General features: G+C 32.9%; 1 protein-coding gene across 4 annotated transcripts in view; it reads right to left on the bottom strand.

Annotated features, from left to right (window-relative positions):
- Nucleotides 1-3,112: 3,112 nt before the first annotated feature.
- Nucleotides 3,113-24,568, bottom strand: part of HGF (hepatocyte growth factor) — an 81,580-nt gene continuing 60,124 nt past the window's right edge. For 3 of the 4 annotated variants that reach the window (XM_032643751.1, XM_032643748.1, XM_032643747.1), the window contains exons 11-20: nt 22,861-22,963; nt 18,661-18,794; nt 13,342-13,380; nt 12,028-12,124; nt 9,435-9,509; nt 8,441-8,587; nt 7,847-7,953; nt 7,580-7,725; nt 4,791-4,952; nt 3,113-4,602 (exon numbers count right to left, since the gene is read on the bottom strand). In XM_032643751.1, coding sequence (XP_032499642.1) covers nt 4,573-4,602; nt 4,791-4,952; nt 7,580-7,725; nt 7,847-7,953; nt 8,441-8,587; nt 9,435-9,509; nt 12,028-12,124; nt 13,342-13,380; nt 18,661-18,794; nt 22,861-22,963 — 1,040 coding nt within the window. In that variant the 3' untranslated portion in view covers nt 3,113-4,572. Of the gene's footprint in view, nt 4,953-7,579; nt 7,726-7,846; nt 7,954-8,440; nt 8,588-9,434; nt 9,510-12,027; nt 12,125-13,341; nt 13,381-18,660; nt 18,795-22,860; nt 22,964-24,568 lie in introns of all 4 variants that reach the window. The other variant, XM_032643749.1, reaches the window with a different exon arrangement.

The following is a 24,568-nucleotide window of genomic DNA, read 5'->3' as shown; positions in this document are numbered from 1 at the left end:
CGAACAGGATATACATTTGAAATATTCTTACTGACACCGAAAAAGATTGAGTACATATATTCTGCTTGGACCATAATCATCAAGAAGATTAAGTATTTTATAATGGGCTCTAGAATTAGATACATTAATCATCACTTGAGATAAGTATCTATGCCAGAAAAATTAGTAGAGCAACGTTTTTTTTTTTTTTTTTTGCGGTACGCGGGCCTCTCACTGTTGTGGCCTCTCCCGTTGCGGGAGCACAGGCTCCGGACGCACAGCCTCATTGGCCATGGCGCACGGGCCTAGCCGCTCCGCGTCCTGTGGGATCTTCCCGGACCGAGGCACGAGCCCTGTCCCCTGCATTGTCAGGCGGACTTTCAACCGCTGTGCCACCAGGGAAGCCCAAGCAACGTTTTGGAGGGAGAGGCAGTATGATGTAACTTGAAACAGGCAATGGTGTTACAGAATTCTTTTTGTTTAGATCAGTTTATAATTAGTTCTTCCAATTTTGCTTCCAATTTGAATGAAATGAGTGAATTTGATTCATATTTATTCTGAATTTAATGCATATTTTGAAGATATATTCCAAATTGATTAATTGAATTATAATTCCCTTTGTAATATATAGTGATATGGTAAAGCAATTCAGATGATCATTCATGAGGACACTATATATATATATATATATTTATAAGCAAATTATTTCATAGCACCACTCTAGCAAATATGAAGAATGAATAATTATATTTTGCAATGGGAGAAATTGAAGTGCATAGAGATTAATAGTTTACTGAAGACCACTGATATTACCATAAATACAAGTTGGAATAGAATAATATTTTTTTGTCTTAGTTCTATAGACAGGTTACATGACATTTCTTGCAACAAAGTATATGTAATTTCTGTCAATGAGATCATTGTTGTTTTCTGCGTTAGGCTCTAGAGCAGATTCAAATATATCCATGTATATAACTAAAATAAGAAAAAGAGAGCATTTTGATAAAATATTTTATTATTATTAATAATAATATAATCATGGTTATAAAAATAACAACTTTATTAACTACAGAAAATGTATATACACGTCATAACCACAGTGTTCCCCTTTTGGGTAAGCGTCCAGCTATACCACTCAATAGGCAGATTATCTATTTCCTATTTACACACAAGACAGTCATAACATCCACAGTATTCCATTTTCAGTTTCCTAAAGACAGAAACTTTCTGTGCAATGGAAATGAACCTACTTAAAATTACACTGTCAAGATTTACAGGGTCCAGAGAATTTTAACATCTTTTTTTTGTATTAGTGAATTCTTAGCTGAAAATTCAGTTGAACGTTGAAGATAAATTCTTATTGGATTATATTGTGAAAAGTAATTTATTCACATAAAGACTATATCTCATTTAAAATAACTTTATTTCTCAAATGAGTTTGTCTATAAATATGGGATATAATTGATTGAAAGTAGTTCTTTTTTGGACCAAGTCAATTTAAAAGTTTTTTAGTATGAGAGTTTACTAAAATTCTTTACCTCATGATCCCTATATTGCAAAACCATTATTTCTTTTTAAAAATGTTTAGAAACAACAAGAAAATTCCTGACAGCAATTTCTTATTTCTTGACAGTGTTTTTTTCAAGAGAATATTGTGGCTATAACATTCACTTTGTACAGTACCATTGGTACCAACAAGAAATATTCACAGGAATAAGTGAAATACAATTTTGCTATCACATGTCATTATTGTTATTTTTCTTGCCTTCCAGTGTCTCACATTTCCCATAGTTTGAAACACTTAGATAGCAAGCAAGAGCCTGTTATTACTAGAGATTGACTCAATATAAACCATTGTACTGAGGACCTGCCCACAGCAGATAGGTAAAAGTCATTATACATTTTACAATAAAATTAAAGAAGTATACAAAAGGATTATCATCCCTTCTGCACGGCAGAGGCATTATGACAAATATTTTAATTTTACATTACTATTCCTGGTAGACATAAGAAAATGTCCACAATTATAACAGCATATAAACCATTATTCAAACAGCCAAAATAAAATAACGTTGAAAACTTCTAATTTAAAAGATCTTTTTTCCGTGACTCGAAATTGATTTTTAGATAAATTGGATTATTTATTTTTTTTGTAGTTTATTAAGAAAAGAATGCCCAGGAAATAGTATCTTTCACCAGAGAAAAATGACATGATTATTCCCTGTTGTACCACCTAAAATAACATGGGTCTTGTTCATCTTGCTTTTTATTATCAATTCCATCAATCTCCTCCTATTAAAGGAAACTCTCAAAGAAAGAACTGCATTTTACACGTCTGATGGTTTATTGGTGGTCTTGTTTTTTACCCTTTAATAAAATGGAAAACACTGAGTTCAAAATGTCTATAAAGTTAGCTTCATTTTGTATCTAGGTCATCCCCTATCTCTCTGTGGAAATTTAGAGGAAAAGACATAAAAGAAATATTTTTAAAATGTGAGTATTAAAAGAATTACAATTCAGTAAATGTTTTACAAATGTCATTAATATGTGACAATAAAATTTTGCCATTTAGCAAGAAGAAACTGAAAAATACTTTAATATTTAGACAATATGCCTTTGAAATTTCTGTATGTTGATTATAATGGTATAGTACACAAGGAGAGAGAAATACAATCAGGTAGCTGGTATGGACTAGCAACTTGTTGGATCTCTCTTTGCTTTCACTGTTTCTTGATACCAGCACATATCTTTATTACAGAGAATAAATAATAAAATGGCACAATTTGGAAAAACATTTCTGGATTTGCTGCCCTATACTCTGTGGACTAAGCTCTTGAGTAAAGTTAAAACCGTTTTACTCGGGGCTTCCCTGGTGGCGCAGTGGTTGAGAGTCCGCCTGCCGATGCAGGGGACACGGGTTCGTGCCCCGGTCCGGGAGGATCCCACATGCCGCGGAGCGGCTGGGCCCGTGAGCCATGGCCGCTGAGCCTGCGCGTCAGGAGCCTGTGCTCCGCAACGGGAGAGGCCACAACAGTGAGAGGCCCGCGTACTACAAAAAAAAAAAAAAAAAAAAAAAAAAAAAAAAAAAAAAAAAAAAAAAAAAAAAAAAAAACCGTTTTAACTCAAGATTGAACCATTGTCTTATGGAGATTTTAGAGCATCATTTGAATCCCTGGCCTTAATTGAGACCATCCAAAAGAAACAAATTAGAGAAATGGAAATACTAGATTCAAAATATTCAAATAATTATTTTTAGAGAACTTTTATACAGGAATATTTTGTGAAAATTCAGACCTATCCTATTACTCTTTGTTATTTCATTTCTTGGCAAATACATGATCTTTAGCTAATCATGACTAATACAACAATAAGTATGATTGTGGTTGTTATCATACAGAATACAAATCTGAATATTTCCCATGCATTAGGAAAGATCTATGTAAATAAAGATAAAATGAAGATATTTTTGATAAAATGTCTCATTCAGCAGATTTAACTGTACTTTAAAAATAACTGAATACAGAGTTTAGAAAAGCTAGTTCCTTTCCTTTCCTTTTACATTTTTTTCCCTTTACTTGACTAAAGTTTTATTAGGCTAAAAGATTTCCAGGTAGAGAAAAGTGTTCTGACTTCTTCTTCAATATATATTTTAATGCATAATTTGATGAAAAGCTGTTTACAAATTTTGGAGACATGGAAATTTTCCTCTTAAATATTGTTTTTAATTTAAAGAAGGTGAGATAGAAGCCAATCACAGTAGCAAGTCTTAGAGTTAACATATTTACATACATTTTTAAAGACCAAAACACTTTTAAACTTCAATTAGTCATCTCAGAATTTTTTAAATACTTTAGGAAAAAAGATCTAAAAACATCTTGCATAAATAATTGTCCTAAATTTGAAGGAAAGAAATACTACTACTACACATATTAGCCTTTTCTCTTTAAGAATTAGAAACTACATAAAATAACTTGGATAATAAATATATGTAAGAACCTAGGTTAGGTGTATTTAATTTCGTAGGTCATGACCACACCTCACATGCCAACCAGTAGAGGTCGTCTGCAGATTATGGATGGAGGACTGATCTAGTCACTTCTATCTTGTACCTTTCTTAATATTTCTACTGGTCTTTAGAATTTTTTATATTTTTATTAAGGAAAAACTATAAGTACACAATTTCAGAACATTTAGGGGCTATATTAGATACACTACAATTTGAACTGTAGTGCATGCACATGTGTACCCAGGCATTTGTGTATAGGTATATGCGTTTATAAAGGAGTATATGTACCAGTATTACAGGATACATGGTGAGGAGAAATGAATGAAATATAATGTATGGCGTATTAAAGGTAATATAATTTAATATAGAGTTACAATTTAAGGACACAAGATATAAATTGTTTTTGTGAGGTTGAAATAATGTTTAACTTATGGCTTATTTATTATTGAGAAACTAACCTTGGAAAGCAGCCGAGAGAGATTAGTTGATCTTTTCCATTATATCTTTAGCATCCAGCAGTTATACCTTTGCATTTTTTAATCCATTCAAGTATCTTCAGGACATATGTTACTACACTTGCATGTACCTTAATTCACTTCAACATTTACAAAATAACACTGACAAACGAAACAACAGAAAACACCCATAAATATTAGTGAGTATCTTAACAAACATGACACTCAAGTAGTTGTCTTGGGATTTTTTAAGTTACATTTTAATTCCATGTTCTCTGAAATCTTCATGTAAAGGAGAGTTGTATTATTGGAAGCTTCAGACACAGTTACATCAGCTACGACTGTGGTACCTTATACGTTAATATAATTTTGTGTATCCATTTTGCATAATATGCCACTCGGACAAAAATACCAGGACGATTTGGAATGGCACATCCACGACCAGGAACGATGACACCAAGAACCATTCTCATTTTATGTTGTTCACAAACCAGTGGGCCACCATAATCTCCCTAGGAAGAAGACATGCAACAATAACAACAACAAAGTATTATTTTAGAAATAAAAATTGACAATTCATTAACATTTCCTGTATCGATTTATATCTCAAATATACATATGTGCAAAACAAGAGAATAACTTCAATTGAAATATGAAGACACAAAATTGATGTACTAGGCCATTGGTTGTCTTTCTGTTGGACTGAGATAAGTACAAAAGTTCAAAGTGTTCTATCATGTGTAGTTATCATTTAAGTATGACTTGTCTTTTCTAAAATAGTCACTCATGTTTTAAAGTGTTTTTTGCCTTTGTTGAATGCAGACTAATTCACACGTGACCACTGATAGCTCTTTAAGAAGGTAGATTTCATATTTATTTTGACTTACTTCTGATGTTCAAAGTGTGTTCAATATAGAAAATTTGGAAAATGTAGAAAAATACACGTATCACAAACACACCTGTAATCATACAGTTTTAAGGATTAACCCACATTAAGTTTTCTCTTATTTCTAATTTTTTTCCTTTCCCTCAATCCTGCCCCCAGAATGATTTTAACAGTTAAATAAAAACTTGTAGGTGGTAAAATAATTCTGTTTACTATGTGGAAATTGCTTTTCCAGGCAGAAAGAAAGAATGTTTCTCCACTTAGTCTTAGTAGTTAATATAGTTATATTTATATTTTTCCCCTTTGTGGAAAGTAGTCTGTGATTTCATGGCATTTCTTGTATGGTAATCCTATTGTATCATCATATATAGATAGGTGATGGATGAAAGATGAATAGATTGATAAAATGATTCGTGTGTATATTTTTATATACATATATGTTTATACATATTGTTATATATAATCATTAAAAAGTGCTGCATCACTTTTTTGTGCCATGTAGCCTTCCTAGGATTGCAGTGACTAATTTTTGGCATCTTTGTATTTAGAAGAGTGCTTCCGACTATCTTAATTTTCCCCCAGTAGTGATGTGATGAGATAAAACTAAACTACTGCAAAATTTAGTTCTGTAATACAGGTGGAAAGAAGAGAGCTATTAACATTCTGTGACAGAGAAAATCAAGGTGGGGGTGAAATAGAAGATAAAACACTAAGGAAAATAGTTTATTCAAAGAGACTTCATATAAACTCTGCCACAGGTGTTAATCTGGTTTTTTGTTGTTTTTTTTTTGCGGTACGCGGGCCTCTCACTGTTGTGGCCTCTCCCGTTGTGGAGCACAGGCTCCAGATGCGCAGGCTCTGCAGCCATGGCTCACGGGCCCAGCTGCTCCGCGGCATGTGGGATCTTCCCGGACTGGGGTACGAACCCATGTCCCCTGCATCGGCAGGCGGACTCTCAACCACTGCGCCACCAGGGAAGCCCTGTTAATCTGGTTTTTAAATTAATGCACCAGTGATTACTGATATGAACTCTTCAAATCAATTCATTTTGAGAATTGATTTTGAGGGACTTTCACTAAATGTGATGCTATTGCTATTATACAGATGTTTAGGAGATTTCTTTTTTAGGTGTCTAGATTTCCCTGGTTTGATTATTATATTACCCTGTTTCAAATATCAGTGATGCAAAAAAAAAAAAAAAATCCTGGAGGATGAGTGCATTTTTGAGAAGTGGCTGAATCAATTTGATTGATTATAAATATAGATAAAAATAACTATGTGATAAATTTTTCAGTGATAAAGTTAGGAATCTAAGAATGTATAGATGACAAACCAGATTATAGGCTATTCCTGAAGAGCAGATGTCAAAGTAGTAATGGCAGTACGGCTGGGATAAGTGCAAGCTTTCTAAATATCTCAAAGATCTGGTCTAGCTCAAAACTTGGTGTTTACAGAACTCAGTAATAAGTAAACAAACAGATAAATAATTCTTTCTCCTAGTAGATTTTCATTTGTGATGAAAATCTTAGTGATACTGATTTACTGGAAAAAACACCAGATTTGAAAGTGGTTATAAACACATAATCAGTTTTTAATCGTATTATTTTAATGCAATTTTTAAATTCTTTAACTTAAAAACATCAAAAATAACAGTTTAACAGCTTGTCTATGTGAAACAGGGATAGGAACACTGCCAAGTGGAAAGAACAGTTGCTTAACAAATGAAAATGTCCAAGCTCTTAAAATCATAAACTTTGACCTTTTGGTTTTTTAAATAGAATTTGTTTAAACACACACACACACACACACACACACACACACACACACAGGCTTAACCAAAAACATATTTAAAAGTTTAAAAGCAGGCATGTATCTCTTATTAAAATTAATAGAGTTAAGTTAGAATTTGGGAAGATCAGATACATTTAGAAAAACATTAGAAAAATGCAAGCTATTGTATCAAACTGCATATTGGATACTTCTAATTTGAACAGCTTTCTCTTAGAGTTTTGGCTGTATCCTTTTCTTGTTTTTTGAGAGACAAATGTCATCTAAGTTTGCTGCTAATGAAACATGGATTGCTTCACTATTTAGCTAAAAAAAAGTACAAGGATAATAAGTGTTATCTTTTTCAATTCCTCTCTCTTAGAACAGGTTGGTTTATAATGATTCTCATTTGAGAAAAATAGAAAATATAAACACAAGAAACTATGCCATCCATCACATACTCCTTACGTAAAAATCTGTTTTTACCTCGCATGGTCCTGATACAATATTTTCAGCCCCAGCACATATTTCAGACTCATTCAGAGTCACCTTCCCTTGATGATATTGGCTGCATTTCTCATTCCCCATAATATAGAGATGTGCTACTCGTAATAGACCGTCTGAGTTGATCACTAGAATGACGCAAAATATGTACAGTTAATGAGCGCAGGGTAAGGTGAGAAAAATAAAGAAATACAAAATATTTTTACAAAATACATATGATATTGCCTTATCTTTCTAAAAATAGCTTACATCCAGTGTAGCCCCAGCCATAAACACTGCAAGTGGTTTTTTCAGGAATTGTGCACCCATAATTAGGTAAATCAATTGTACTAACAAAATCATCCAGAACAGCAGGCCTGAAAAGAGAAAATATAATGGTAAGTAACCTTGATTGGATTCCACACAAAATTAACATATTAAAATGTAGTGTGAATGTTTAATATGATTCATTTAGAGAGAATAAACAATTGTGCTTCAGAGTAGGTAGTAGAGAAATGAATATTTACTTACAAATATTTAAGAACAAATGGTCACTGCTATTTTTTTAATCATTATTTTACCTGTTAAAGTTATCATATAATTGCTCACTAACCTTTGGTTTTAGAGCAGGCTGATCATACTGTTGGTCCAATTTCATTTATTCACTTTTGAAAAATTTGAAAATGCCCCTCTCTCTGCCTCTGAACACACACACACACACACACACACACACACACACACACACGTGACATATGCTTTTATAATACATCTACATGAGAGAGAAAGAATAAGAACATAGTTGAAGAAAAAGCTTCAACAATTCCATTCTATATTAAAAATATGAAACTATCTAAAGGAACTCACCTAGCAAGCTTCAGTAATACCAGATCTGATCCTTCCGGCCCATATACCAGTTGGGTAACATTTAGAACCTGTTTGCGTTTCTCATCTCCTCTTCCATGGACATCATGAATTCCAAGCCAAGCTTCATAATCTTTCAAGTCTTTGTTTCTATGTAAAAAATTAAAATATAAAAAATAAAATATGTAATATTAATCACATATATTATTATATTAGCTTATAAGGGCAGATAAATAACCTAAATTTAAACTTTAAAATATAATAAAGAGCAACACATTTGTTATGGGAGATTCTGAATACTACAAGAACATATAAGCAGGAAGAACCTTTAAATTGCTGAAATTCTAAATGGCTTTTTTTTTTCGAAAACTTGCTTATTTTTGCTAGTGAGTAGGTCATTTATGAAACATTCTCAGGTAAAGCACATTACATGAGTTATAATTTATTGCAAATTTTCCTTTTTATCTCAAATGTGTGTGTTTGGTTTGTTAATAGGGATTGAATATTTATACTAACAAAATCAATGTGACCTTAATGGGAATCAAGGAGTAAGCTTACAAATGCTACCTCCTTATTTTTTCCTTAGGCTAATTTCCATTGAAAATTATTCTCAGTATTATTCTGAGGCTTGTTCTACATAAGAAAGAAGTGAGGATTGAGAGAAGTTTGTTGATAATTCAGAAAAAGAATATCTAGAAATATACAGTGCAAGAAGGAGGTTGGGATAAAAATTATTAACATAATTCTACCAAATTTTTCCTCAAATGAAAGTAGTGCCAATCGTGGAAAGAGGTGAACAGAAGTAGTACCCATAAGTAAGTATCAGTTAAGTCAAGGTAAATTTTATAAGCTAAATCTAAAAAAAGAAATTAATTTGTTCACCCTATGCTGGTGAATCTCTGTTAAATGAATACACATTCTTAAGCCTAAAAGCTAAATGGAAGCCATACATATTTTTAAATGCTCAAAACAAATATTGGTTTCAGAAATACTTTACCGAGAAGGGAAACACTGTCTTGCAGTAAGAATCCAACTTTCCTTTATCAATGATCCTCCACAGATATGTTTATTTCTAAGAGAAAGAGGAAAGAGAAACAAGTAACGTCTGTGCAGAAAGGGTGCCTGCCAATTAATGCAAAACCTATGGCTCCATTTGTTAAACACATTGAGAGAAAAATGTAGACATTAACCCAACTAGAATAAAACGAGTAATCCTTTTATCAGAAGGATGATATTTGATGATTATAGCATTAGAACTTTTTTCATAATGTGATTACAATTTTATGAAAGCAACTTTATTTTTGTATGAGGAACCCTGTCACTACACACGAAGATCCATTCCCAACACATATGTTCACGTGTGTGTGTGTCTATTCTTGTGTGAGAAAGTATGTGCTACAAATATAGGATAATTAGACCTATTTTAAATTCAGTGTTTGATTATGAAAACTGCAAATTTGAGTTTTTATTTAAAACCTAAAAACCATCTGGTGGTAACCATATATAATATTTATGTGCTATTCCCTTCTTCCATTACCATTATGTAGTTCTGATATATTAACTTAGAGTATAACTGAGTTTGAGTAATTTGTTTGTTCAGCTTAAGACCAACAATATAACATTTATTTATAAAATCAAAACAATTTTGCAAGAGAGATCTAGGAAATTATAAAATATTTGTAGAGAATAATAAATACTAGAACATTTATTTGATGTATCCAAAATCTGTAAATCCATTACTTTTTGGCAGACACATGGAAAAAAGTACAACTATTCACAATTTACATTTCCAAAGAGTACAGATGTTCAGTGCTTCAGAGGGTAATAGAATAAGATTCCCAGACTAAGACCACAGTTATTTATGGCCTGTACCACACAGGAGGTTAAGAATATATATCGAGTTTGAATTTCTATTCCTCTCTGTGAGTTTTGGAAGAATAGCTAAACAGCTGTTGTTACTAAGAACTTGCATTTAAAAGGAAAAGTACTTTTTAAAAAAAGTTTATACTACTCTGATATGATGAAAAACAGTTTCACCTGCTTCTCCAAGGATGGTGACTTCCAAAGGAAGTCTCCTTTGAATAAGAATAAATTGAAAAGTATTTGCCTTTTTTTTTTCTCGAGTAATGAGATTTGCAAAGATCCTCTAATTAGTTCAAAGATGTAGATTCTTGGAACATTTTCTATAATAAAGAAAATAAAACACCCCCCCCCCAGTTTTACAGCCTTCATTAAGTCTTCATATTGCACAGCAGCTTTAATATGGTGAGTTTCATAAATCTATTTCGGTACTACACACCCAGGACAGCTACCCTACAATTATCAACATAAATATTTATAAAAATTGATGAGTTACTCCTTGGAAGAAAGATACACTAAAAGAGAACTTTAGGCCATCTTCTACCTGGTATCTAAAGTCATATATATATCAAAGTATTTAAACTTCATGCTTGTTAAGAATTGACTTATTTAAAAAACACTTCAGTTTCAAGTTGTCTCTATTCTAATTTAATGCCACTGTGATTTGGCTATGGTTAAAAAAAATGGATATTCTTCTGCTATTCTAGGAGGCTAGAGGTAAAGGAACAGGGAGGGTTTCCAAAAAGAGGAGATATTACAGTTGGTATTTAAAGAATGAAAGATTTTCCAGGCATAAAATACAGAGGAAGAAAGCTACAACATACAGTGGGAACCACAGCACAAAGGCTCAGAGAGAGAAACATGGGGTGTCTTGAAAACAAGGGAAAATGTGGCTAGAATTCAGGTGCACTTTGGTGTATGTTGCATGATGAGGCTCCAATACAGATAGATATAGACAAAGATATTTTAACATTCTGACCATACAGTACAATATGTGTAGTACATAGAAAGTTGTATGATCAGGTTTTAAGCTAACTCCTGTTTTCAATATTTAATTCTTATAACATAACTACTAATCTTAATTTTGTATAACAGTATATTTTGAAAATTTTTACATAGAACATGGCATTGATCCTTACAACATTGAGAAATAGACATGTCAAGAATTTTTTTATCCACACTGAATATTATAATTTCAAGACTGTTTAACTATCAGTATAATTTGTTAATCTTTTCCTTAATGATGAAATGTTCTAGAATTTTAAATTATTGCTATTTTTCATTAGAATGACAATTAAAAAGTCAGAAATTTAAAACAAATATAAAATTTTTGATATGATTGTGCATAGACAAGTTAAAAATAATCTCATAATATACTAGATTGGGAAATTAATAACATAAGTATTATAACTATATGGTGATACCAAGGTATAGGTAGGTTCTCTGTGTAGTTGTCTTTTGCTTTACGAGAATTGAAGTGCCATATCAGGGACAATGCAAACACATATGGGACCTTTGTAAGCATTTAAAATGGCACCATCTCTGGAGGCACAAATTGCAAAATCCATGGCTTTTGGCAAGCAGAATGTGATTAGTCCCCTCTTGTGCCCCCCCTCATACAGGTGCCTTGTGGAGGGCACAACCTGCATGACTACACGTGGCCATACTGCTGGGAATATAACTTTTGCAAATAATCCAGATATGTATGATTTGTGTCTATTAATAATTACCTGTATTTCAAACTAACCATCCATCCTACATTTGTTCGTGTTGGAATCCCATTTACAACTCGCAATTGTTTTGTTTTGGCGCAAGATATTACAGGATCTAAAAAGAGGACCAAACATAACATTTTGATAAAACATTTTGAAATAATCCGTGCCTTTCAGCTTTCTTTACTGCAATGGTAACTACACAAATGTAATTACTGTTATTGTGTCAGAAGAACATTTTGGACAAAAGAAGGTAAATAGCGTAACTACAGTGCCAAATCAGGCCCAAAATGTTTGCTATCCTCATCTAAGTAGATGGGTAGCACAGAAAAACTAATCAACTCAAGGTCAACAGCATTACCATGATAGTGACAGTGGCTTTGCTCACTAGGTACAAGTTCTTCAGGTCTAACATTAATTGTATTTCCCTTAACAACCTCAACATAAAATGGAACAATGCTATTTCTAAATGTGCTTATTTCTAAATGTCAATGAAAAGCAATAGCCTAAGTGAAAATAAAAAAAACTATATTTGGTTTATTACTCATGAATTTGTATAGTAAGAATGTAGAACCATTTTGCAACATGTTACCAAAGTTATATTAATTGAAAATTTATCCAAATGACATAATTATGTCTAAATCATTATATCCAAAAGATATAATTTAGAATTCTTTGAAGTAAACTTTTTCCTGACCCTCCTTGGTGTTCCTTGCCTTATCCTTTCCACTCTTGTCCATGGTCTAAAATAGATTTCCATTTGCTCTTCAGCCTGGGACACAGCAGGTGGTCTCTTAAATCAAAACATTTGAGTAACTTCCTTCAGCCCAAGAAATGTGTGAAAATCGGATACAAGCAGCTCCCAACAGATTTCCTTAAGCTGAGGATTAACTGAACCTCTCAGATTGTGTCATCTTTTGCCTCGTAGAGCATGCAAAGAGCTTTAAAGATAGAGCAGGATAAAGACACTGCATAACTTTCCAACCTTCTGGTTTCATTCTTTCTGACTGTAGCATCCTGATTTAATTTAAAGGATGGTGAAAGTCCAATGGATACCTTCTGCCCCCAATTGGGTAAAAGCAATATACATGCTTTTTTCAAAGTTAAATATAACATATTTTGTGACAGAGCATTGAATTTTGATATTCAGTATGCAGTTGCCTTTGTAACACCTTTACACATGCACACAGAAAAAAAATGTTCAAATGAAATAAAATAGATTATTTTATTTTTATGATGGAAGTTTATATAAGTTATTTTTCTATGAAGAAAATAATGACATCACTTCTGACACATAGAGACTCACATATATTATTTTGAAAGATTACTTACGGTCTAAATTGACTATTGTAGGTGTGGTATCACCTTCACCTGTAAAAACAAATATATATGTATATACATAATTTTTACATACATATTTCTGTTATATAGAACCAGAATTGTGTATTGAAATCCAAATATCCATAAATGGATAATTTACTACAATTCTTTACATTTTATTCAAAAATAAAATGCAGGGCTTCCCTGCTGGCGCAGTGGTTGAGAGTCCGCCTGCCGATGCAGGGGACACGGGTTCGTGCCCCGGTCTGGGAAGATCCCACATGCCGCGGAGCGGCTAGGCCCGTGAGCCATGGCCGCGGAGCCTGTGCTCTGCAACGGGAGAGGCCACAGCAGTGAGAGGCCCATGTACCGCAAAAAAAAATAAAAAATAAAAATAAAATGCAGTAATACTCTTTTGAGTAATTATGTATCACTTTTAGACAAAGTTGAAAGCATGCACCTACTGGTAGTGGGTCATGTGAGGAAAGCCCTGTTTTATGACTGTGAAGGTTATCAGGTATGTGGTTTGATGGATGTTGGCAGTTTGAATTACACTGCTAGCACCAAGGAGCTGCCTCATTCTCCCAAGATGCCAAACATCGTACACAATGAACATTCCACCGAACAGCACTAATGCTTATTATTGTTTATTTGGGCCATTCATATAGATAAACTACGTAGCTTTAATTTGACCCATTTATATTTTTTCTGAAAATTACTTTTTTTTACTTATGGTTAAGGATAATTAAAACTTCCTATGTTTCAGAAAACTTTTTTAAGAATTCGAGAAGATAAAAAAAAAAAAAAAAAAACAAAGAATTCGAGAAGATAGAAATCAAGGTCACTCATGGAAAAAGAGGGATAGCCAAATATAATTATGCTTTGTTAGTATATTTCACAGACTGGTTTTTCTAGGTAGTAAGGGGAAAAGTATTTTAAAAAAAGAACACCAGAAACTGCCAATAAATTATAACTAAAATTTCATACTTACTACTTTTTTACAACCTCCCTACTGAGTGGGGTTTAATTGCTGCCAAGAGAAAGGCTTGGAGGATGCTAGGATTTGAAAATACTTAAGTAGTCATGAATGAGGTACATTTCCTGGAATTTAGTGTGTGACTGTCCAGAACTGATGACATAGAGTTTAGTCAGGCATTGTTTAGACCCAGCTGGTTGTTAGTCTCTGGAAGTGCCCTGAGCTCAAATAAACCGGCAACAAAACAAAAATGGCATATGGATTCCTTTGTAATAGACGCAAATCTGATTTTTATTTATGGGAAATCTTGAGAAAATTAATACATGCTAAAGCGTTTTTATTTATGTCCATTTTCCAGATCTAGATATTTTAAGTGAATAAACGTAAAGGTGAACATACAAATTTCATCATTTCCCTTTCCCTTTAGTTTATTCTTGGGGATGGTTTTGTCTTAGAGTCACCTGAGGTCATTGTTTTAGTTCACAATACAAATTAGGATGGAGGCCGACTGTGGTCATTAAAACATCAAGGATATTGCTTTTTCCACTCAAGTTATTTACATAAAAATTCTAAAATAAAAAACTAGATATCTATTCTGTGTATCATTTGTGGTGAGAAAGACTACACTATTCATTGTATTCTTAATTGCATATCAAGTTTCCGATTTCTATGCATCAAGTTAAAACGTCAACAAAGTATTTTGTTCATTATTGTACCTTACTAAAATATTTAAATTTTTTTAAATGTGTAGATCTTATCATTTAGGGGCTTTAATAATTAAGAGTATATATATAGATTTTCCTCTAAGCCAATATTTCTCACAATTTAGAAGAAGCTGCATTACCACTTAAAATCAGATTTCTAGAGATTCTGGGTTGCTGGTTAGATTATGAATTTTTTGAAAGCATTCTAGTTTCTTCTGCTTTCTAGGCCTTTTCCATTTTACCTTAAAATACTATTTTCACTTCTCTTTTACTTTTCCTTTACCTCTCCACCAGAGTACTCAAATCTGAACAACTATATATGATACAAATCTTACTTTATATTGATTCACCTTAAATCTGAAGAAGGAAAACATGTCAATGATAAAAGTTTTTCCTATGGAAGTGTACGAGTGTGTGTGTGTGTGTGTGTGTATGTGTGTGTGTGTGTTTATATGGCCTCAGAACCAAACATGTGCTCTTACTGAAAACAAATAAAACTTTCTTTTAATAGATCCTTAAAGTTTCAACTCAAATTCAAAACTTTATGAACAGCACACCTTTTTCCACGCTGACATTTGTATTCCCATTCTTATTATATATTTTAATATTAATATGTGTGTATTTAAATGACTTTATTTGCGATTATGTATGTAAAATGTCTCCTCTGTACACTGAAAACGATTTGAGCATAGGAAATGTTTATATTTTCTATACCTAGAATGATATATAGGGCTTTGCACACAATAGGAGCACAATTTAAAATTATTAACAAATGAATAGATAAATACAAACTGAGGTGGAGGTAATTTACCCAAGGCACTTAAAGTGATAGAACTGAAATCCTTACCCAGGAAATCAGAGTTGAAACTCTAAACCACTATGCTCTCTTAATACTTAAGAATTTTCTAAGATAAACTGTGTATATGTGTATAGACAAATATAGACATTTCTACAGTTTTATTTTTGCATCTTGAGAACCTTAAAAATATATGTTAAATATTATTTTGTAAGCATTTTTTAAAAAGGAATACAAACCTTTACATGTTTGTAATACAAATGTGCAGTATGAAAATGATATATAGTCTCTGAAGTTAAATAAATAAGAACTCAAATCTTCTAAAGATAAATTTTATTAGCCTTTCACCAGCAAGAAAACTGTAAATAAATCCTGGCTATAAATATTAGTTAGAAAAATGACAGTGTAGAAATATTTGTTGAAATTAATTAATGTTCAGAATACATTGAAATAAATGAGTTATCTGCAGTAGCATTTAATCAAATACTAGCAACACCCTGAAGTCTTTCAATAGCACATTACTTTTAGTTTAAAAATGTTAGTTGAAAATATGCTTTAAAAACTTTAAAGTTATTAGAGTCTTGTCTCAAATTTATAAGCCAAATCACAGTTCTCTATGGGAACATTTTACTCTTAACTATACGTACTAAAATTAGGCTACTGTGATTTTTAGAAATCTGGAATTCTATAGGGAAAGCAATAGAACTTGTTTTAGAAGCCAGGTCATTGACTTTTATCCTTCTTCCTAGGTCATTGAAGAGTCTATTAGCCTCCATTATTCTTAATCGTAGAAACTTCACAAAGAGGTACCATGAAATAAAGCTAATACTTAGAAAAAATAACAACTTTCACCATTAAAAAATTTTTTTTGTACACCAGAGAGGTTGGAAAGGTTGGTCGGTTTGCTTGTTTATTTTAATGTTAAAACCAGAAAGACATCTTCTATAAAAGAACATTTTCAGGACCTATGCAAACCCTAATCTGGGATAAGTTAGGAACATTAGGAGAACACTAATTAATTTGAAAGGCTATGATTAAAGCTGATGAAATGAAATATAACAATATGAAATACTATTTCTTTGTGAACATATAAGATATTTACTTACTATTATAGAAAATTTCTTTATTAAAAATAGATTGGGAAGTTCCAAGTTTTAACTATAGATAAAATTGATTAACATCATATTTTAAAAGTTTGCTTTTATGCTAAAATTTCATGAAACGTGACTAGTGTTACAATTTATGGTGAGAAATTACCTCTTTAATTTGATGTATATTATGGAAAATATAGACTTGTGTTTGTGTTTTATGTTTTAAAGCAAACATCATTTCTTAATCTAATCTCTTTTAAAGTTGAGTATTTTTGCTGCTATTTTCAAGGTACTTGCTACTGCTTTGTCTCATGTGAAAAATATTCTTAAAACAGGACTCTTATTGAACATATAAAACGAGTCTTTTTTAAACAAGAAGGCAGTTTAACATAGTGTTTAAAGATATCTGCTATAGGGCTTCCCTGGTGGCGCAGCAGTTGAGAGTCCGCCTGCCGATGCAGGGGACATGGGTTCGTGCCTCGGTCCGGAAAGATCCCACATGCTGCAGAGCGGCTAGGCCCGTGAGCCATGGCCGCTGAGCCTGCGCGTCCGGAGCCTGTGCTCCGCAACGGGAGAGGCCACAACAGTGAGAGGCCCGCGTACCGCAAAAAAAAAAAAAAATAGATATCTGCTATAAACAGCTGTGAGAGATGTACTACAGTAAAATGGTCTCTTGCTACTAAGAGAGCTTTATAAGTCTTTTTCACTCAATCAATAACATATTGAGGATATATTTTCATCTCAATATACATTAGTCTCCATTAGCAGTTCTCAGTGGAGGTGATGCTATTGACATCTAGTGGGTAGAGGCCAGGGACACTACCAAACATCTTATAATGCATAGGACAGCCTCCCGTAACAAAGGTTTATCCAGCACAAAATGTCAGTCGTGCAGAGGTTGAAAATCCTGATACGTTTCCCCAAACTGACTTCAATACAGGCTTCCCAGTACACAGAGCAGCACAGTATTGAGAGAGTCTGATTACCCAGGTTCTCACTAATATTAGGCATTAGCAATCATCTTCTTATTTGCCAACCTGATAGGTGGAAATGATTTCTTATGCTTTTATCTTTTCATTATAATTATTATATTTTCTTACTATTAAGTTTTAATATCTTTTCATTTGTTTATTAAGTTTATTCTTGAAGATTCATCTTCAGTTTTCTCAAATCATCTCATCTTTTACTTATTGCTATATAGGTGCTCTTTTACATGAAGTGTATCAGACATATATTATACATTTTACGTATATCTTTTACTTTATGTGCTAATACTTTTTAAACAAAATCATCTTGGGCTCAGAGAAGTAGATGGAATGTTTCAGGCTTCTTAGTCTTGGCCTAAACAGCTGAGAAGAAAATGGAAGCACAACTATCTCTGATGTGTTTATGGACCTGTTAGTGGGCTGGGGACTTTGCTAAGAGCTCTGCTACTTTCAGAGGCTGAACAGTTAGTATTTATTGGTGGGATGGTGGGTGGAGAGGTCTTTCTAGCCCAGTCAGAACAATGGCCATGTATTACTTCTGAATTCCAAATAATCTTCTGAGGGAGGAAAATCTCTTTTAAAAGGTCAGCAGATTGTCCCCTTGTCTAGAGGAGAGATGAAGTTGTGTGTATGTGTGTTGTTGTCTGGAATGCATCCTTATTTTGGGATCAACTCTAGCCCTCCTACACTATTTCCACCTCTGGTTAAGGTATCATTTTAGAGGGCATGCAGTATATTTAAAATGGTTCACCTGAAAAAGATCACAAAATATACTTACAACGAGAAATAGGGCAGTAATCCCAAGGAATGAGAGGATTCCCCGTGTAACACCAGGGACCATGGGCATCATCATCAGGATTGCGGCAGTAATTCTTATTCAGCTTACTAGCATCTGGTTCCCAGAAGATATGCCTGCATAAACAACAAACTCTGAACATCACAAAATGCACATCTTGTCCAAGAGAAACAAAATGTCACAAAGAAGATATAATCCTAGTGCATAACTTTCATTACAGATACAACACAAGCTACCTGCAGTGAATTTTGGTTTTTTTTTTTTTTTGAGACTTATTTTGTTGTTGTTCTTGCAGTTTGGAAGGATGTTCTTTAACTCAGGAATAAGGCTGAATAATCAGCATAGATAAAGTGATAAAAGATTTTATGACTTTGCTTCTATTTAATAACTATACTGGCAAGGTAACAATACCCCTGTGACAAAGATCTAAGTTAGAAAATGCAAGCTATTGCAGAAGTATTTTTTTCATGTTTCAGAAACATGTAAAGAAGCATCACTGGCAGCATTACTATGACAACGTACTGGAAGATACACTGAAAACAATAATAATGTACTAATAAAATTATTAAATTCTAAAATTTCATTGGTCATATAGTTACAAAATATGATTTTTTGACAGATAATTGAGTAACACTTCAGCCTTTCTCATTTTACATCTTAACTAAATTTATTACAAAAGTAAAGCAAAAATACTGTATGTTATAAGACCATGCCCACTCATATAACATCAATATTTACATTTACCTCAGTAACATTAATGAAGTCAAATTCCACATGGCCATCCTGACCATGTCATGAAAACTATACATCCTAACTTAATTTGTTTTGGATTACTAATTACTACCATGCTTGAACATAATTAATGTGTCATTTTAAAAAATTGGGAAGAGCTTCAACATAGAAACTTGAGCTATCTTACTAAACTTGGATTTACTTTTTGGACCAATATGACAGTAAAGACATACAATACTTACTATGTGACATATTCTATTACAGATGACTTACATATATGCCCTTAGACCAACCTGATGAGACAGGCTAGAAGATTATGCAATTTTGTATTTGACAAAATTGAAATCCACAGAGGACAATTAATTTTTCTAGGGTCACATGGTTTTTAAGCTGTAGAACAAGTGTTTGAACACACGGCTCTTTCCAGAGTCAGTGTTCAAAACCACCACACAGTGTTACCTCTTTACTCAGTCATAGTTTGTTCTTAAACCAAAATGGTACCATGCAACTTAATCATTCATCAGTATCCTACAAGTTGGTTCCACATGACTTTTAACTATTTCCAAAGGCAAACCTAAACTCAATGAATTGAGTTATAACCATTGCATCCCTGAATAAATATGCGACGTGTTTCCAGTGGTATGCTGGTAAATGTTTAACAACTAGCACTCTGAAATGTGTATGGGGGCAGAGGGTCTTTATTTGTTGTTCTTGCATATTTCTGTAGTGTAACTGTAGCTACTTCCACCATAAAACTGTCAGACTTCTAATATGGAATCACTGAAAGCAGAGTTGGTTACAGTTGTCTTTCACAAGTCCGTGAAGAGCTAGATCCACCCCACCATATTTCTAAAAATGCTTTTAAAAATATCAGTGTTGAAATCAGCATTAATTTTAATCATGCCAATTCTTGCTTAAAATTCTTGAATGAATTCCTTTAATGCTTAGGATAAAACTCAAATTTCTTTTTTTTTTAAACATCTTTATTGGAGTATAATTGCTTTACAATGGTGTGTCAGTTTCTGATTTATAACAAAGTTAATCAGTTATACATATACATATGTTCCCATATCTCTTCCCTCTTGCACCTCCCTCCCTCCCACCCTCCCTATCCCACCCCTCTAGGTGGTCACAAAGCACCGAGCTGATCTCCCTGTGCTATGCGGCTGCTTCCCACTAGCTATCTATTTTATGTTTCGTATTGTATATATGTCCATGCCACTCTCTCACTTTGTCACAGCTTACCCTTCCCCCCGCCCCATATCCTCAAGTCCATTCTCTAGTAGGTCTGTGTCTTTATTCCCGTCTTACCCCGGGTTCTTCATGAGCTTTTTTTTTTTTTCCCCCTTAGATTCCATATGTGTGTGTTAGCATACGGTGTTTGTTTTTCTCTTTCTGACTTACTTCACGCTGTATGACAGATTCTAGGTCCATCCACCTCAATACAAATAACTCAATTTTGTTTCTTTTTTCTTCAAATTTCTTAACACAGCTTACAGGGTCCTGTATGGTTTTGCCACTGGAGAATTTCTTCTCTGGACATTAACCAAATTATACTGTTTCAACCTTATTAAAGTTATTTCTGATTTTTATACACTTCCATTTTGGGGCTTTTGAACAAGTTATTTCTTCTGCCTGATGTACTTTTCCTCCTACACTTCCTTTGACTAACTCCTTCTTATTACATATGTCCCAATTAACATCCCTTCCTGTAGGAAAACTTCCTGACCATTTAAGTGTGGGTGTCACTTGTTTGCAGCCCCATAACATAAAATATGCTTTTTTCGTGAATTTTCTAATATAACATTGGCATTTGCTGTTTTCTGCCATTCCATACTAGAGTGAGATCCATGATGGCAGAATTCTGCTTAACTTTGAAGTCCTAGAGCTACAGTGTCCAATACAGTAGCTGCTAGCCAGAGTAACCACAGAAAAGCTAGTATGTGGCTCGTCCAAATTGAAAGGTGCTATAATTATAAATATACAACAGATTTTGTAGCTTTAATATAAAAATGTAAAATAGCTCATTAATAATTTTTATGTTAGATACATATTGAAATGAAAAGCTTTAGAAATATTGGATTAATAAAAACATTATTTTAAAAATTTGCCTGTTTAATTTTACTTCTGTAAGTATGGCTACTAGAAAACTTAAAAAGTACAAGTGCGATTACATATGTCAGTTGCATATTTATGTTAGAGAACACTGCTTTATAACTATCACTATTTGTTTGTGAAGTATATTAGTCAAAAAAATATCATCCACTAGTGAGTAGATTTTGAAAGAGAATAAGAACTTTAAAGCTAAAGTGGAACCAGGAGCAAAATGACTCAACTTCTCTGGATCCTTAAATTCTTATTCACACATACAGAAGTATCTTCCACATAGGATTATGATGGTCAAATGAGATAACAACTCACAGAAAGCAACCATGTTGTAGATACTTTATTAAATGACACTACCGGGCTTCCCTGGTGGCGCAGTGGTTCAGAGTCCGCCTGCTGATGCAGGGGACACGGGTTCATGCCCCAGTCTGGGAAGATCCCACATGCCGCGGAGCGGCTGGGCCCGTGAGCTATGGCCGCTGAGCCTGCCCGTCCGGAGCCTGTGCTCCGCAACGGGAGAGGCCACAACAGTCAGAGGCCCACGTACCACAAAAAAAAAATGACACTACCATTTTTCTTTTAATCCTGCTGTATATATTCCAGGATATTTAATAAAACTCTGTTCTATGTTGCAACTATGTCTCATGCGTCTTTTGTAATTTCAAACACACAAGCACTACTGCTGGGGTCAAGTGGAAGATAACTGCTTTTGTTGTGAATATGTCCAATGTCAAAATCTCTAATTCTCTGAAATATATAGATTTTTTTCAATTACATATCCATTTCTTTAATTATAGAAAAATCGTGTATCAGAATAAAGCTATACAAGGAAACATGTCTCAATAAGTTTTTAGTAGTTAAGTGGAATTTTAAGGTGTGTATATACATGAAGATGGTCACTTATCAATTTTATAAACTAATATTAATAATTAAATAATTATGAGAATATAATCCTATAATGTACTATTTGAAACACTAGATTTGACGTTTCATTACACAATGTCTTATCCAGTTGTGTAATTGTTTTCTCCGTATGACCATATCATGCTTAAAGGTGAAGCCCAAATGTATGTTAATGTTCTTTTTGTTAATGTTCCCGAGGCACCTGTTACACAGCAGAACACATAGTAAATCCTCAATAAATATGTACTGCTTTGAATTGTTTATTTAAGTTTGCCATGTAGAGAGAAAATGTTAAATGGAGTTGCACAGAACGATCAATCTAATGTTTTTATTAGCTTACTATAATATATAAATGAATAGAAAGAAATACCAATGTACCTCAATATACCTATCTGCGGTTATCACTACATACTATATATTGAAAGAAAGAAATTTACATACCGATGTAAATCTTCCATGTTCTTGTCCCACATCGAACATGTTAGTCCAGATCGTGTTTTGGATAAATTGCCCATATAGTTTTTGCCATTCCCACGATAACAATCTAAACATAAAATATATGGAAAGTAGACTAATGAATACTAGGGAGTATAGGACAAAGACTCCTTTTACAAGCATATGAATTCATGAAAATCAACATAAAAATTAAAACAAAGCACTAAAATCTGTACAAAGCAAAAACACTTAACTCTCATAAAATATCTTTATTTTTAGTCAAATTTCTTCTTCATTAAAATGAAAGTTTATGTATCAAATTACAAATTCAAAAAAAATCAAAGAAAAAATTAAGTGAGTGGCTCTTAGGGACACCAAAGAAATGAGAATTTTGTGAGTGACATATATTTTCCAATGGTTTCTACTGAAAAATTTTACTCCACAGGAAAGTCACAAGAATGATATAATGAGCACTCGTATACCAGTCACATTTGTTGTGTTTTGATTTTTGTCTTTCGTGAGATTGACATTCTGAGTCATCCAAGCCAGCTGTTTCACAAATGCTCTTTAATTTCATTTTGCCTGATTAGTTTCTCATGAATGAAATCAAGTTAAATACAGAAATATTGCCTAGGTGATATTTTGTCCTTTTTTCAGGATTATTTCATGTGACACATGATGTCAGTTTGTTCAATTATCATTGATGAGTTTGATAACTTGGTTAAGTGGTAAAAAGGAAAAACTTCTCTTCATATATAAGATAAACAAACAAAAAAATTTTGAGGCCTTTGAGGCTGACTACATCCTTTTCCCAAACAAATTTTCACAAAATGGCTTAGGCATACTTTGATTAATTTTGCATGAATCAGTTATTACTCTGCTGGTTTTAAAATGATTTTTTTATTTCCTACTTTTCTTTCTTTTTTGTTATTCTTCTATAAATGAAAGTTTTTCCTTCTCCTCTACTCCTTCCATTTAAGTAGTACTACTACTACTAGTAGTAGTAGCAGTGGTAGTAGTAGTCTGCTAGTAGTAGTAATGTAAATATGGACTCATGGATTCTCTTTTTACTCAGCATGATACATTATCATTCTTGTTGTTCATTTTGATGCTCAGATTGTTCCATCTTTAGCCAATGGAAGCCATGTTAAAATGGTTCCTGTGTCTTTTATCATTTCCCATGTGGTTTTATTTTTCACTTTTTCTCAACTGAGCAGTTTGCGTTCTATTAAACATTTATAGAAGTGTCCGTATTTGGAATTTTAAAAAAGAAGTTAAGTTCTTCCAAATATGTAAATTGCAGTTCTACATTTGAAAAGAAACACTATTCCATATTTTGAAATAATCCTGCATATTTTAATAGTAACTATTTAAGAATTCTGATTTTTATATGAATAAAAACTGTAGTTTTAACTATAAAATATTATCTACAAATGTACATTAACATTAAGATTATTCTCTGGATTAAAGTTGGTAAGCCATAGTGTATTATCATTGGTTTTAAATATGCTATGTGATTAGAATAAATAATAGGTACAAATTCTAATAAAATTTTTAAATGAATAATAATTTGTCCAGGAGTTATTTAATTTAGTAAAAAGGAAATATAATAATATATTCAATAGTCATGTTTTGATATCCATAAATTTGAACTTAGATAGAAAAACTCAAATAGGATAGGATTTGATACAGATAATATATCAGTCATTACCAT

The sequence above is a fragment of the Phocoena sinus genome, chromosome 9, assembly GCF_008692025.1.
Source record: "Phocoena sinus isolate mPhoSin1 chromosome 9, mPhoSin1.pri, whole genome shotgun sequence".
NCBI classification, from domain to species: domain Eukaryota; kingdom Metazoa; phylum Chordata; class Mammalia; order Artiodactyla; family Phocoenidae; genus Phocoena; species Phocoena sinus.
The sequence above is the reverse complement of the archived record's forward strand: the minus strand, read 5'-3'. Positions and strand labels throughout refer to the sequence as shown.